Here is a 16,905-nt window from a genome sequence, read left to right on the forward strand (position 1 = left end):
GAGTTGAAACAGACCTCTCCTTTAATCCTGCCACTGTCCACAGCCACCTGCTTAGTTTGTTAATGTCACCTGTGGAAACCTGTAGGCATTTGCACTTGGTCCGTGCTTTAATCTGAAGAGGAATGGTGGGGACTCTCGGGAGCAGAGTCAGGTGGCTGGCAGGAGAGGCAGTAGTAGCAACAACTCTCCTGTAGGTGTCTAACCCCCATGAGTGGCTTCAATAAAATGAGATGTGGACACAAAGAAGAATCAAAAAGTGGAGAATAGGGAGAGATTGGAGGAAAGGAAGAAAGATGAGACAGGAGAGAAATGGCTTTTGCTGAATGCCCTTGGCACTAAGTCAGCACTGGCCCAGACACTGAATCACCCAGGGAAGAGACTGGTATGGAAGCCACCTTCTTCCTCTGCCCTCCTTGCTCCCCTAGGGCCAGCTTTCCTTCCACTCACTAACCTCCCCCTTGGCCCAGGAGAGCAGCAGCTGCCACCTTGACGTTGGTGGCTCCAAGGCCAGGTAGGAACAGGTTGCCGAGATGAAGTACCTGGATCTTAAGGTCATGTGCTCTGGCTGCAGTGGGATCCCCGAGAGAAGGGCTGGGGGTACTGGAGTCCACAGTCCCACAGACGGGCCTCCCCAGTGCCAGTGTCATCCCCATAGTGCATGACATCAGAAGATTCTTCTTGCCACACACATCTGCACGTGATTATAACAGCTGACAGTAACCTCTCTCCACATGCTGTGCACTGTCCCTGTATGAACTGAGTCTTCATAATGGCCCTATAACTTCAGTACTGTGGTTGACCCCATTCTACAGATGCTGAAACAGAGGCATGCCCTTCATTATACCTCATCTCCACACTCCAGCCCAAAATGTAGACCCCCCTCCCACCCCCATAGTGGGGCCGTGTAGGCCTCTGAGCCTCTGCTCATGCTGTTCCTCTGCCCTGAGTGCCTTTCCTTCACTCTCTCTTCACACTAGATACTGCTTCATTATTTAAGATTCCCATTAGACCCATCCTTCTTCCAGGAAAGCCTTTTCTGACCCCAGTTCAATGAGATCTTTCCTCTGCACACACAGCCCATTGTGCATGCCCATGACAGCAGCAATTACATTGTCCTGTTTCCCCAGCCTGTGACCAACTCAAGGGAAGAGTCTGTGTGAACCCCACAGTGCCTAGCTCAGGGAGGAATGCAGATTGTGTGTGAATGAATGAATGAGTGAACAAATGAACACGAATAGCTGACATCAATTATGAAGTGCCAGGCACAGTGCTTTACAGGTATCGTTTTGTTTTCTGCTCACCACAGCCTTATGGGGAAGGGACTGTTACTAGCACTGCCCTTTTACAGATAAGGAAACAGAGGCTAAGAGGTGTTAGACAATAACTAAGCATCCAGGCAGTCAGACTCATCTGACTTACACGCTTATCTGGCAGACCATCCCCAGTGGACCTCCTCTGTAAGGGACCCTGTCTCTGACAGGCCCTTTTAGATTTAAGTAGGCAGAAAGCTCAGAATCACTTGGCCCTCCGGGAGGAGGAAGGTGGTCATCCTGCAACCCTCTGCACCATCAGGTCTCCTTGATCTAGAAGAGAAATCATGTGGCGGAGAGGGTTTTTGGGCTAAAGGGCCAGGGTTGTTACTGTCTTTAGCCAGGCTCTGGCCATTGGAACATTGGCTCCCCTCAAAGGGGAGGTTTGAAAGCTTGGGGAATCTCTTGGCTAAATCCTACCCATCGCCACTTTGCTCCATCCCTAAGATATCCAATACCTGAGCAGTAGATGCTAACATACCTCCACTGACAAAAAGCTCCCTACCACTTCAGCCCAGATCTCAGCAAGTTTCTCTTTCCCTAGCTGAAATGTACTTCCTCGGGAACGTCAAAAGGAGTCCATTCTCCAGGAAAGACCAACAGGCCCAGATGGAGGGCCTCCCTGACTCTGTGAGTGCCTCCTGACAGAACCTGACACAGAACCCCATCTCCTGTGGCTCCTTCATAATGCCTCCCTCCCCGCTTTCCTCCTGATCCTTCAAAGCTCTCCAGACAGAGTACCAGGCCCTGAACTTTGGAAAGCCCTCTGCTTGTGTTCTCTGATCCCCCAGCTTTCAGAGAAGGCAGAGCGGGAAGGTTTCCAATTTTGCTCTGGAAGACCAGAGAGATGAAGTAAATTACCCAAAGGCCCACACACAAGAAGAGGTGACCAGCAGGACCTAGCTCTCCTGGTTCCCAGCCCAGGACCACACAGTCCCCTCCAGAAATGCCGGGACAGAAACGCTTCTGGGCATCTCTCCCCCTCCTGCTATGGGCAGGGGGAACAGAAAGAATGCAGAGACACCAGCCTTGCCTGGGGAGAAGAAACTTGATTGTTGCTGTGAGGTTGGCCTCCTAGGAACTGCAAGGCCTGTGGCTGATGGAGAAATAGAAAATGTCATCAGTCATCCAGAGGATGCCCTGTCTTGGAGCTGCTTTACAAGATGTGTCCTTGGCTTCTGGGGCTAGGTCGGACAAAAGGAAGTTGTGAGGTGTGTGTGTGTGTGTACATGCACACGTGCGTGCATGCACATATGCATGTGTGTATGTATGGATATGTACATGCAGAGAGGACATTTTAAAGAGAATCCCAGGGAAAGTCATGCTTATTCTCAAGGAAAGGAGCAATAGTGGTGGAATCTCGGGCAGCTGGCATTTTTGGCTGGGAGATGCCTGAGGTAAGTGAGTAGATATGATCATGGATACTGGGGTTCCAAAGGGCCAGGCCTGGACACTTAAGGTCCCTAAACACCCAGCAAATGTCTCCCAGGTCTAGTTGGACCCTGGCTATGTCGCAACAAGGTTGGGGGAGAAGGGTCTTCATGAGGGAGACCCCTCTAACCCTTCCACATAAAGCCCTACCAAGGCCCAAGGAGAGGAAGGCAAATGGGTTCCCAAGTTCCCAGCTGCAGGGCCCAGTGACAAAATCATCACCGTCGAGGCATGTGATCCTTTTGCACAACCGATCCTTACCCCTAGAAAGGGCTCCAGGAGTTTGGGAAGGAACCGTGGGCCTCCTGGGTTCTGCATATGGCTCTGCAGCACTGGCAGGTATAGGAAGCTTTTGTTACATTTATTCATCCCTTCATTCAACAATGAGCACCTACTATGTGCCAAACATGTTTCTAGCACTGGGAGTACAGCAAGAACCAGTTAGACCAAAATTCCAGCTTTCATGGAACTTGCAATCCAGTAGGGGAGGCGGTGGTTGGGAAAGACAATGTAAGTACAAGGCTCAGCCTGCTGGGTCATGATTAGTGATTAGAGAAAAGGCAGCAAAGGAGAAAAGGGAATGAGGTGGGATGGGGTGCCATTTAAATAGGGTGCTCAGCAAAGGCTTCACTGAGGAGGAGATATTTGCATAAAGCCCCTAAGGAGGTCAGGGAGTGGACTTTGCAGATATTGAGGGGAAGGACCTTCCAGGCAGAGGAAACAGCACGTGTAAAGTCCCTTGGATGTGAGCATGCCCAGTAAGGTTGAGGAATGGTCAAGAGGCAAGTGTGGCTAGGGTAAATGAACAAGCAGGTAAGGTGTGAGAGATGAGGTCAGAGAAGCACAGGAGACCACTTGGTTGGCGGCCTTGTAGGCCACTGTGAGGAATCCAGGTTTGGGGGGACTTGAAGCGTATACAGTCCAGGGGGACAGCCTCAAGATAGGTAAATCAATTCAGGGCCTTGGAAGGAGCTTGTGCAAGTGAGAGGCCCAGACACTTAAGCTTTACCAGTCTTGCTATAAATCAGCCACTAGTTGTGGTGAGAATTTTGGCTTTTGCCTGGAGAGGGAGCCATAGGAGAGTTTTGAGTAGAGGAGTGGCAGGACCTGACCACCCTCTGGGCTTCCTCTGGCCGCTGAGTGGAGGATGAACCTGTTGGTGGGGCAGGGAGGAGAAGAGGGGAAGAGAGAAAGCCAGAACAGCAATGAGCAACGTGGACTGGCAGTGACAGTCGAGGGTGGACAGTGATCAGAATCTGAAAGTGGAGCTGACAAAATGTGCTGATCTGGGATGTGGGGTGTGATAGAAGAAAGGCAGAAGAGTTGACCCAGTGTTTAAGGCCCAATCTAGTTATCCCCAGTGGAGGTGAGGAAGGAGAACATCCTCGTTCCTGGACCCCATATTATCCAGTTCTCCATTTTGTTTGTAATCTGCACCACTACACTGAGGCAGAGCTTTCATTAATCCCACTTCGCAGATAGAGAAATCTAGACTCAGAGGGGTGGAGTAACTTGCCCAAGGTCACACAGCCAGTAAATGGCAGAGCCTGGATTCCAACTTTAGTCTTATCGACTCCAAAATCCATATCTGTTCTGATGTACCAGGAAAAGCAAGGTTGGGGCCCTAGGAGCATGTTGGGTGGGAGAGGCAGTTGCTGGAGGAGAGGCACATTCCAGTAACCACAGGGGCCCCTGGGATGACTGCAAAGAAAGTTTCCAGCACCCTGCTCCATGTTCCTCCTCAACTCCTTCTTAAACCTGCTTCTAATCCACCAGCTGGGAGATCTCAGCTATAATCTTGGGGAAACGTTTTTGTCATCTCTCAAGTTTTCTTAATTGACTGACAAGGTAGTAACTGCCTCAATCTGTGATACACATTTTCTAAAGAAGTTTCAACATTAGAATGCAAAGCAGGCTTCTCTGGCTTAGAAAAACCTGAGATTCCTGGGATTTAATCATCAAACAGATTTAGCTGCTAAATCTGTGTGATGATTAACATCAAACATTTCATAAGAAAAAAAAAATGGCAACGAAAACAAATGGCAATGTGGCCACTGTGTCCAGGCCACCCAAATGTGCCTGATTTCTCCCCCAATTAAACTCATTGCATTTAAACTGATATAAACTGATGGTCCCAGGTGCATTCACTCAACAGGTTTAGTATCCAAATGAGTCTGCCATTATCACAGTAACCCATCTGACTTGGTTGATATTTTTATTATTATCAATATGGATTGCAAAACCTTAGCCCATGATTTGGGATGCCCAGTCCTCTGTGGTTTACTTAGAACAGCTCATGCCACTTTCTGTGGCTGTGCCCTGCTTGGAGCCTGGGAGAAATTGACACAACCGTGGAAACCCAGGACTTGTGAATCTTTTACCATCTCGGAGCTTTGCTCTTTTCAAACCATACCTCTTCAATACCACAACAAAAACCTGGGAAGCCAAGCTAAACAATTCTTGTCCCTTCCAGCCTTTCTCTAGCTCTCTGCTCTTGGTAAAACCTACCAGCAGGAGCAGATATTTGATCTGTCATAGAAGCTGTGATATTACACTGCCCAGATGTTTTACTCACTAGACTGAAGGCTCAAGTTACAGCTAATCAGGGCCTCTCTACCCTACAGACCCGATGCCCACCCCACCTCCCACCCCCAAGAAACAGGATCCTTGGCCCACGTGGCCAACTAAGGTGGAATAAATAGGACCTACATTGGGAGGGGATTCACTAAAATGACCCCTGTAGGGTCTCTACACCAGTGGCTTAGAAGGCATGTGCTCTCAAAGCCCTCTGGGGCCATTCAGACTGAAGGATGCCTCCTCACAGTCCTCAAACACCTGTATCTCCTTGCCCCAAGGCCTACTTCCTTTCCTTATCAAGAGTTTAAAGAGAGTCTGCAGGAACCTAGAAATATTTTCATAAGAAAAAAACAAATGGCAACGTGGTCAGCGTGTCCAGGCCACCCAAATGTGCCTGATTTCTCCCCCAGTTAAGCTGCGGTTTCACTTTACTACTATATGGTGAGATTAAGTTTACAAATTCAGCATAAAAATTTTTTCCTGCTAGCAGAATAAGGTAAAGAGCGAGAGACATACTATTGAGGAGAAGGGGATCAAGGCCTACATCATGCCCACAGAAATAAAGCCCTTGCTCTTTCTTGTATGAAAGATCCTTCTTGCCCAGAGAACTGGGGAAGACTGTGCACTTGGCTTTGTAAAAATGTGTCACTGCAGGAAATTAGATCCCAAGACCAAACAGGCTGTAGCAAACTGAACTGAACCCGAAGCCACCAGGGAGCTCTTTCCCGAGACCATGAGAGCTGCTGGCTGTGGTGTTCCCTGCGGTCAGGCCAGAAAGTGGCAGGGAGACTAGTTAGTGCCTGGTGGATGCCTTCCTCCCCTGGAGGGGTGACCGGAGACAGAAACTGGGTTCCCATTCTCAGGGAAGAACTAGAGAGACCCGAGGGGTCATCTAGTCCAACCCTCTCACTTGAAGACAGGGCAGCTGAGGCCTGGTGAGGGTAGGATCACAGTTCAGTCAGCAGGGGTACTGGGGGGTCACTCCAGTGCTGGCTTCTCCCCTCATCATGAAGCTACCTCCCACATGGCTGAAAGGGACCCCTCCATGGCCAATGAACACCCTCTATGATGACAGAGGAGGTCCCTCACTCCCCAAGACATGAGGAACAGGATGGGCAATATTTCAAACAGCTCCCAATCTTCAGAAATGCCAAAAAATCTCATCCTCCAAGAGCAGTGTTTCCAAACTTTTGTATTTTTAGCAGCAGAAGCCATCCTCCAAACAAAACCGTATGTAAAACCTCAGCTACAAAACAGATCAGTGGGATGCTGGCCCGTGTGGGGCCTGGGCTGGGCCCCGAGCTCTCCCTTCGGCACCAAGTACTTCTTCCACAGGGCCCCTATGTGAGCTCAGTTTGAAACCCCAGGCCTTGGTGGGGGTGGTGGGGGACCTTGTAGCACTGGAGCAAAAGCAGCCAGATATGGTGGGCTCATACTTAAGACCGCTGGAGGGTATGGCTAGTCTCTGGGACCTGGATGACTTCGTTCTCCACCAGGGCCTGGCCCCCATCCCCATTGAGCTGTCTCATGCGCAAGTTAATGGAGCCGTAGGTCTTCCTGGAGCTCCTGCCAGGGACGAAGGTCCTCCGGCGGTACAGCTCACCCTTGCACAGGGAGACCATAAGCAGCACTGACAAGAGCATGCCGCCCACCGTGAGCAGCCCCAGGCCTGCGATGATGCACTTGTCCAGGTGGGAGCCTAGGCGGGCGTAGTACATCTCTAGTCGTTCCATCTCCCGTGCTGTCACTGTGTCCGGATTGACTCGAGCCTCACGGGGGATGGCGTATGCTGTCACCACCAGGAGAATCCCACTCACCAGGAAAACCAGGGCGGAAACGAAGCCATAATCCACCGGGCGGCTCACGGGTTCCAGGCCTGGCCCCTCCTCTGAATGCAGGGACAGATCATCCCGCTGGGATCGGGGCAATGAGGGGACACCCCCAGGGGGACTGGGTGAGCTGCCCAGTCTCGTGTTCCTGGGGTTCTGGAAATAGGTCTCGTGCTCCTCTGAGGAGAAGCAGGCATTCTCCACACCCTCCCTGGATGGGGCCACTGGGCCCAGGGGAGCTGATCTCCTTGGGGCTTGGGGACCATTGCTCAGTGTCTTCAGTTCCAGACCAGGGGGAGATGCCATTGGGAATGAGGGCCCCAGCTCATCCCTTGGCCCCTTGGCAGCTGGAAGAGAAAACAGAAAGTCAGTTGAATGTAGCAACGTCTACCTGTTGTGGAGGACATCACACCAGTCCCCAAGCACATGAAGGTGAGTCAGGCACGATTCCCATTTGGGGGTGTCTGCCAGGCAGAGGGGGAGATGGGGAATAAGACAATAAGAGAACAGTGTGATCCAGCCCAGATCCCACTCCACCACCAGCTGGCGTATGGCTGTGGGCAATTCACTAATCCTGTCTGGCTTCGGTTTTCCCACCTACAGAATAATAATACTGCTACTCCCTAGTTCACAGGGCTGGAGTAGGATTGAGATAACCCATACAAAGGACTCAGAACACAAAGTGCCCAGTATTAGCAATGAGTTCTATGATGATGGAGGGAATGTAGACAGAGTGAACATCAGGCTCCAATCCCAGCTTCACCACTTGAACTTGGGCAAGTGATGTGACCTCTCCAGACTCGGTCTTCTTCTTATCTGTAAAATGGTAATGAACAAAATGCCTTCCTCACAAGGTTGTTATGAGGATTTCATAAAATAGTGAATGCAAGCCCCTGGCCAGTGTGATCCATGGACCTTGTTGTATGAGAGAAGGATGACAGAGGGGTGGGGGAGGTGGTAGAAAGGCCAAAGTTGATATGGGAACCAAGAGGAAGGGAAGTTTCTGGGAGGTGGTGGCATTTGAGTCAGATCTCAGAGGATGAATTGGGTATTTCCCAGCAATGGAAGGCGATGAGGACATCCTGGAAAGGGGAACAGACTGCTTCAGGGGCCAGCTGGGGCTGGCTCACAGAGGACTCTGAAAGCCAGGGAGCCAAGGAGACTGGGAGCCAGGCACAGCTGAGGAGCTGGAGGGGGAAGTGCTGACATCTGCCTAGGCTTCAGAAGAAAGGAGGAGTGATGCGATGGGAGGAGGCAAAGTGGAGGACAGCCGTCCAGCAAGGAAGCCAGCAGATCGGGGATGACATGGCCTGAGAGGGCCAAGAGGAAGGAGCAGACTGGAGGGCCAAAGCCAAATGCCTTTATGTAAACAGAAGGGTGGGGACCTGGACTGGGACCATAGGAGGGGAACCAGGAGGGGGAGGTGAGAAGAGGTACACACTCCGTGCTGCAAGAGGAGTTACCCCACCCAAGAACCTGAACACAGGCACCCCCAGACACAGACAGCACACATGCATTCCTGCCGAAAGATACCAGCCCGGGGACCATATTTGGCTGATAGAAGTTTTGCTGTGTTTTGTTCCTGGCCTGTTCATTTGTTTTTGGTGAATTCGTTGCAAATGTATAAAAAGCAAAAGATTTTAGATTTTACATTTTAAATGTTGCATTCCTGGCTTCTCCTGCAAAATGAAAGAATCTGGCCACCTTAGGCTCCCATTCCCTTGTAACACTCACCTGGAGTTGGCAATCGGGGCTCTCCCCAACAGGTCCCAGCTCAGCCCCCTTCCCTGCCTGGCATGTGTAATTCCTGATCCACAGCGGAACTGCATCATCCCTTGTATACACTGATGGCCTGAGGACACATACACTCAGAGCCCCAGGCACACAAGTCCTCGGTTTACAGAGACCCCCAGGTGCAAAATGGCTTACGTGCTCCAGTGTGTCTACACACACATACGTGCACACACACACACACACCCCCCCAAACGATTCTCTGCATTCTCATGCTGGAGTTTATTTTCCAGTGCACTGTGGTTCTCTGTGTGTGTGCATGCGTGTGTGTAATATGAGCAAATGAAGTCAGAATGAATGAATGAATGAAACTCAAAAGAGCCTCAGTGCAGGAAGACATGTTTTTCAATCTTTCTGACCTTCCTCTCAGTATGGACTAGCATCAGACACCTCCTCTTAGCACATATAGGGTCTTTCATCTGAGTACAAAGCTCTTTTCCATTTACAACCTGTTTCTATCACTACATCTCTTTCCAGAGTCCCAATTTAGCAAATGTTTACTAAGCACGTACTAGCTATTGGGCCTTGTACCCGACACAACGCAGGAGTATCTCACATCACCCTCACCAGCCCCATGATCCGGAATTACTGTCTCCATTTCATAAAGCATGGCCAAGATCCCATGGCATGTATGGGAGTGTGGGGGGACAGGAGTTGAATGCAGGTTCCCTAAGAATTATTATCATGTACAAACCAGCAAACTCATACTCCCGTGCCGGTGGCATCACTTCACCCTCCTTCCCTGGCACTCCATCCCTCACTCATAGACCCTTCATTTTATCCAGCTGTTTCACACCAACCGTGAGCACCTTGAGAGCAGGGATAAGTTTGAATTCCGTCTGGCTCCCCATCCTGGGCCCAGACTGCTCTCACTTTCCAGTGAATAGACAGAAAAAAGAGATGCGTTTGTTGGTTAGCTTTTTACTCTTAGCACCAAAAACATTTTCCTGGGTGCCCAGCCACAAACAGGGACCAGCAGGGGTGCCACGTGGGTGCTCAGAAATGGCCCCCACCCACACCCTCAGCACCTTCCACCCAACTCAGTTCCTGGAGTGGCCCAGGAAGCCCTTTCCCAGACTGACTTATTGATGCCTCCATACCTCGGAAGAAATCTGGAGCTCCCAAATTCTGGGAGCAGGGCTTTCCTTCATGCTGTAGGAACCCAAAACTTTTTCTTAGGATGCCACAGTGAGAAGGCAGAGAAAAAAAGAGGATTCCTCTCACCCAGAGTTAGGATGTCTCTCTGTTTCATGCACAGGTTCAGAGATATCAGTTACACAAAGGCTGTGCCCAATTACCCAAACATAAGCAGAAACACGCCTACTGACACAGCTACTCCTGCCCACTGTTCACACCCCACGACCCCACCAGTTACTCTCTGATTTCATCTGCAGTCAGACAAGTCCTGAAAGGAACGCTCCAGTTCCACACTCCCTCCCCCAAGCAGTCGTTCCCACGGCAGTACCCACAGACACCCAGAAGCCACGTAGTGTGACCCCCAGATCTTCGGGCCACTCTAGTACCCATAGCCCTAGAGGGGGCAGGACTGGTCACATATACGCACGCACCACACGCGCGCGCACGCACACACACACACACACACACACACACACACACACGTGCCCCTGGGAGTAAGATCCAAGCCAGATTCACAGAGACCCGCAGGGGCCCAACACTCCACCCACCGCGCGCACTGATACCGGGCGAGACGGACGCACAGTGGCTGTGGATGAAGCTTCACAAAACCCAATCGATAGACACATGCACGAGTTGTACACAAAGCCTTGGGGCGCGCAGATACGCACACGCAGGTCCACGCTGGTGTACCCAAAGTTGCGCGCAGAAAGCCCCAGCATGCCGCCTGCCCACCGCGCCCGCGCGCTCCGGCCCGCAGTCCACACCCCCTGCTCCTGCCCTTGACCACAGATGCGGGCCGGGCCAGGCCGGATCGGACCGGACAGAGGCCCAGGGAGGCCAGGTCCCCTGGCCGCATGTCCTTTGGCGGGCCGCGAGGTCAGGCTAGCTGTCCTTCGCCGCCACTCCCCGCCCCCGGCCCTCGGCCTCCAGCCGCCCCCCGCAGGCCCCTCTCCGCGTGCGTACCTGTGCCGGGCCTCCCTTCCTGCCTCCCCACGCGGGGGCGAAGGGCGAAGGGCGCCCGGCGGGCGAGGGTGCGTCCTCCCGGGTGCCTGCCCGCCTCCCTGCAGCCAGCGTCCGCCTGCGGGGGTCCCTCCTGCGGCGCAGCCCGGAGGGCGCGGGCCTGGCTGCCTCTGCCTCGCCCTCCCCTGCTCCCGCCCCCTTCCCGGCCCGGCCCGGAGCCGCTGCCGAGGCGCACGTACCTGCTTGCGCCGCGCGGAGCTGTACGGCGGCGGTGGCGGCCGCTGTGGGGGGGCGGGGGGGTTCCGGGGACAGAGGGACAGGGGAAGGGGCGGGGGCCGGGGATCGCCGAGCGCCGCGGAGCGAGCTCCGCCTGCGGCCGGCGAGGACGCCCGGAGAGTTAGCACGGAGAGGGACGGGGAGGCGGGTGATGGGCTGGGGTGAGGGTGCGGGGGCTCCAGTCCATCGTCCTCCCCTCCCCTCCAGGCAGATCCGGATCGCCAGCGCCTGGGCTTAGGGAACCGGGGCTTCGAGCCCGCGGTCCCCGGGCGTAGGGGCGGGGCGGGAGGGGGATGCAGGAGAAGACCCCTCCCCCGCCGCCTGCTTCTCTCCACACCGCTGGAAAGCCCCTATTGCGCCAAGCCCAGGTGCCTTTCCCCACCCTCACTCTCCCACTTCCCCTTCCCCCCACCCCCCACCCCACACACAGCTCCGAGGTAGGACCCTGGATCCTCTCTGAGGTCCTTAGGTCGGGACAGTCTCCTCAGGCGCGTGCGGCTCCATGGCTCAAGGGCGCCACCTGAAGGCTTCAAGAAAGAATCTGACGAGCCCTCCTCCCCCTTTTCTCTGCTTTTTTTTTTCTCTGTGGGACAGTGGAGTGCTTTGCCCAAGAGGGGTGTTCTCTTGGGGCATTGCCAATGGCCATACACACCCTCACCCTCCAAGGCCCAGCTGTGGGGCCTCCTCTCCTGGAACCCCTCCCTGGGCACACACACCCACTCAGCCCTCCATCTGGGCTCTTCTTTTGCCTGCACTGTTGCTCTTATCCCTGATGGCCGTGATTTTCTTTAAGGGTCAGCCTCCTCCATCGGACTGGCAGCTCTTGGAGAACAGGACCCATGTCTGATCACCCAGAATGAACTAGGTGGGTGTGGCTGAACAAGCTGTGAATAGGGGTGACTTTCACCTCTTTCCTTTATGGGGCTGGGGTTAAGATGAGTCAAGTGAAGTGCCTAAAGTACCAAATTCAAGGAGACATTTCCTCTTTGGGGAACCCATGCCAACCCCAGAGAAAGGTTTGATCTGATTCGTGCAGGTTTCGGGAAGACACGTGACCAGCTGAATCGTGTGGTTTCGGGCAGTTCCTCTGGCCTCTGAGCCTGTGTCCATTTCTGTCGATGAAGATCGTGAAGGTGCAGCCTTGGAGGGCTCTGGGAGAGCCGGCAGAAGTTGGCCATGTGGAAGGACAGGCGAATGAGAGTGCCATGTCCTGCTCCTTGGCCATCTCATGAGGGGAGCCTGACCTGTCCTCCTCCAAAGTTCTGTGCAGTCCTCTCCAACCAGGAGACTGGAAGTCGCCATGGATCATAGATGCCTGTGTCTTCAAGAACAGCATAACCTCGCCCTAGGCAGGACCACCAGGGCTGGGAAGGCCTCAGTTTCCTCCCAGCCTTGCAGAGGCCAGGCCTGTTGTTAGAGACTTCAAAGAGATGCTAGCCCTGGCACACCCCTGTTCAAATCCCAGCTCCAGCCCCACAGCTGGGTGCCCTCCCCTAAAGCACTCACTGTTCCTTCCCTCAGTCATACACTGTCCTACCTCAGCCTTGGCTGTTCCTTCTGCCTGGGACATTCTTCGTTCTAATACTTCCAGCACTCACCCCCTTCCCTCACTTCCTTCAGGTCTTCACGCAAATGTCACCTCAGAAGCACCGTTCCAGGCCATCATTTCAACAACAGCAGTGCCCCAGCCCTCTTTACACCCTCACTCTGAATTTTTCTCTGTAGCATTTACCAACTGACATTAGTTTCTGTTTGTTTATTGCCACCTCCACTAAGAAATAAGTGCCCAGATAAGAGGGTTTTTGCCATTTCCCTCCCTGCAGTATCATCAGATACTAGAAAAGGGGCTGACACCTAAGAAGCTCTGGATAAGAAGTCATTGGATAAAGAACAGAGAAAATGGGCAAATATTTTACACTATTCAGCTAGCTAGACTCCATCCCTACACTCAAAAGCTCATCTTCTAGTGGGAGAAAAGGATAAGTAAATGTAACATTGCAGTTATAGTAAGTGCTACCAAATAAAGATACACAGCGCAAGCCTCAAACAAGGGTGCCAATCTAGTCTTGGGGATAGGAATGGCTTCCTGTGAAGTGTGGACTGAGCTGAGGTCAGAAGGATGAGTAGTAGGCAGCCAGGTAAAGAGGGCAGGAAAGAGAAGTCCAGCAGAAGGACTAGCATAGGGGAAGGCCTTGGGAATAGAAGGAAGTGTGATGAGTTTGAGAATTGAAGGAGACCCGTGTGGTTGTCATGGAGGGCTCAAAAAGGAGCATGGTAGGAGGTGAGCCTGGGCTTAGCAGGCCAGGTCACTGCAGAGCCTTGCAGGCCAAGGAATTTGTTCTTTATCCTCAGAGCACTGGAGAACCTCACCAATGAATATAAGTGAAGGGTTAACAAACCCTTTTCCTCTTTTGCATGAGAATTTGAACTTTGGTTAACTGTCAAGCTCTGTTTCCTAGAAACAGATAAACATATGTCTGCTATGTTACTAAGCAACATTGCTTCTGATAAAAATGACCCCTGAGGAGGAGGCTAGAATGATCCATGTGGCAACAGATTAGAATTGGAGATACCAGAATGAACTCATGTTTAGCTTAATATAGATGCAGATGATTACATGTAGAAAGTTTCATACACACACACACATACCCACACGGGCTAGTATACACACATATATGTCCTTACTGTCAGGCGAGAGGGCCTAGAAGCAATGATACTCCATAGCAACAAGCACACGTAGCACTGAAATCTTGGTTTCTAATACCATTCTCCAGTAAAAGGATCCAAGGTTCCTTGGAGAAATTGTTGTTTATAGGACTTGGGCAGGAAATACTACAAGGTGAGCCTGTAGCATCTGATAGTGCCGCAAAGTAAAGAAATGCTACACACATGCACACACCACACACTACACACTCTACACATACCTACTGCACACACACACCACACTCACTGCACAACACACACACTCTACACATACTACACACACACCACACACACACTGCACAACACACACTCCACACACACTCCACACACCACATACCATACACCCACTACACACACACTACACACACACACCACACACACCACACACACCACATGCACTACACACACACCACATGCACTACACACATCACACACATACCACACACATCATACACCACATGCTCTACATACACACCACATACACACACTACACACACACACACCACACACACTACACACACACAACATACATACACTACACACACACACGCCACATGCACGCCAAATGCACATGCCACATGCACACCACATACATACACTACACACACACACCACACACACTCACCACACACACACCACATACATACACTCCACACACACACACGCCACACATACGCCACACACATACCACATACATACACTCCACACACACGCCACACACACGCCACACACACCACACACACACGCCACACACACACACCACACACACACCACACACACACACACAAAATGGTGGGGGTAGGAGTTAACTGAATGAGCACTCAATGGCCAAAGCTGGAAAAATTTAAGTGACAAAATAAATAAAGTAATATCAGATTGTAACAAAAAGTATGAAATAAATATCTATGAGTCCATACAGATAAAAATAACTGAACAAACAGGTAGAAAAGCTAAATCTCCCATGCAGAATTCCAAATTCCATATGTAGGTAACTCAGTGTTCGAGGAGGGAAACTATAACTCTCCCTTTTGAAAGTATGAGTTGCACAAAGTGACTTCCTTTCCAAGAGTATTTTATGGAAAGCAGGGGGCAGGGGGGGAATAACTTTACATTGGAGAAAACTGATGACCTTAGCCAGGTGATGAAAGTCAACTCCAACACTCAAATCACATTGGTAGTAGGTACCTTGGATATGATGTGTCACAAATGGCACTTTACCTCTGTTGTCTTCCTCCCCAAAACCCATAGCTGCAGTCTAATCATGAGATAAACATCAGACAAATCCCAAGGAAGAAGATTCTACAAAACATCTGACTAGTTCTCCTCAAAAGGTCATCAGAACAAGGAAAGTCTGAGACATTGTCACAAACAAGAAGAACCTAAAAAGACATAACAACTCAGTGTAGTGTGGTATCCTTGTTAGAGTACTGGAACAGAAAAAGAACATTATGCAAAAACTAAGGAAATCTAAATAAAGAATGGACTTTGCCAATAACAATGTATTGATATTGGTTAATTGTAACAAATATACTAATGTAAGATGTCAACAATAGAGGAAAGTGTGTAGGGGGTTGATATCCTTTGAATATTTGTCTCCTCCAAATCCCATGTTGAAATTTGTCTGCAGTGGTGGACTTGGGGTATGGTGGGAGGTGTTTGGATCATGGGGGTGGATTCCTCATGAATGGTTCTGTGCTGTCCCCATGGTAAGTGAGTTCTCACTCTATTAGTTCATTAGAGAACGGATTGTTAAAGCAAGAGCCTGGCACCTTTCTCCCCTCTCCCTCTTGCCATGTGATGTCTGCGCCCCTCCCCTTTCTGCTGTGATTGGAAGCTTCCTGAAGTCCTCACCAGAACCAGGTGCTGCCATGCCTCTTGTACAAGCCCACAAAACCATGAACCAAATATTAATAAACCTCTTTTCTATATAAATTACCCAGCCTCAGCTAGTCATTTCTTCTCCATCCCTCCTCCTCCTCTTTTTCCTACTACTCCTCCTTTTTCGTCTTGTTCTTTCTTCCTCTTCTTCTCCTTCTTCTTCCTCTTCTTCTTCTCTTCCTCCCTCTTCTTCTTCTCCTCCTCCTCCTTCTTCTTCTTCCTCTTCTTCTCTTCTTCTTCTTTCTTTCTTTTCTTTCTTTGTTTCTTTCTTTCTTTCTTCTTTCTTTCTTTCTTTCTTTCTTTCTTTCTTTCTTTCTTTCTTTCTTTCTTTCTTTCTTTCTTTCTTTCTTTCTTTCTTCTTTCTTCTTCTTCTTCTCTCTTCCTCTTCTTCTTCTTCTTCAGAGATGGGGCACCCATCCTGGCTGGAGTGCACTGGCACTATCATAGCTCACTGCAGCTTCAAACTCCCAGGCTTAAACGATCCTTGCACCTCAGCCTCCTGAGTAGCTGGAACTACAGGTGTGCACAACCAAGTCCAGCTTTTTTTTTTTTTTTTTTTTTGTAGAGGCAGGGTCTCACTATGTTGTCCAGGCAGGTCTCGAACTCCTGGGCTCAAGCAACGTTTCCTCCCCAGTCTCCCAAAGTGTTGGAATTACAGGCATGAGCCACTGTGCTCTGCCTAGGTATTCTTTTATAACAACTCAAAATAGACTAAGACAGCGATATACAGGAACTCTCTATATTGTCATCCCATTTTTGCTGTAAATCTAATACTGTTCTAAAAAATTAAGTTGTTGTTGATGATGCTTTTAAACACCCCTGAGAGAACTTGCATCTGGGCTGAAGGGAACTATAAATGCCTGGTGGGAAATCATACTTTTGGCATAGTGATTCACGTAACTGGACAGGTCCCAAGACGTTGGATCCTGTAGGATGTGAAACTTTTAAGCCAGGATTGTTCCTGTACCCACCTGTTGGGGATTTCGTCTGGCACCTGAGTGGTACTGCTCTGC

General features: G+C 50.8%; 1 protein-coding gene across 3 annotated transcripts; it reads right to left on the reverse strand.

Moving 5' to 3' along the window:
* Positions 1-6,490: 6,490 nt before the first annotated feature.
* Positions 6,491-11,815, reverse strand: TMEM74B (transmembrane protein 74B). 3 transcript variants are annotated; one of them, XM_032295382.1, is made up of 2 exons: positions 11,039-11,815; positions 6,491-7,494 (listed from the first exon to the last, which is right to left on the reverse strand). In XM_032295382.1, the coding sequence occupies exon 2, from the start codon at positions 7,451-7,453 to the stop codon at positions 6,755-6,757; it is 699 nt and encodes a 232-aa protein (XP_032151273.1). In that variant the 5' UTR covers positions 7,454-7,494; positions 11,039-11,815; the 3' UTR covers positions 6,491-6,754. The 3 variants fall into 3 exon arrangements, with proteins under 3 accessions (XP_032151273.1, XP_032151272.1, XP_032151270.1); XM_032295381.1 differs by having other exon boundaries at positions 11,275-11,709; XM_032295379.1 differs by lacking the exon at positions 11,039-11,815 and adding an exon at positions 8,681-10,983 and having other exon boundaries at positions 6,491-7,963.
* Positions 11,816-16,905: the final 5,090 nt, after the last annotated feature.

Source organism: Sapajus apella, unplaced genomic scaffold, assembly GCF_009761245.1.
Source record: "Sapajus apella isolate SASKATOON/1434 unplaced genomic scaffold, GSC_monkey_1.0 scaffold33, whole genome shotgun sequence".
Taxonomy (NCBI): Eukaryota; Metazoa; Chordata; class Mammalia; order Primates; family Cebidae; genus Sapajus; species Sapajus apella.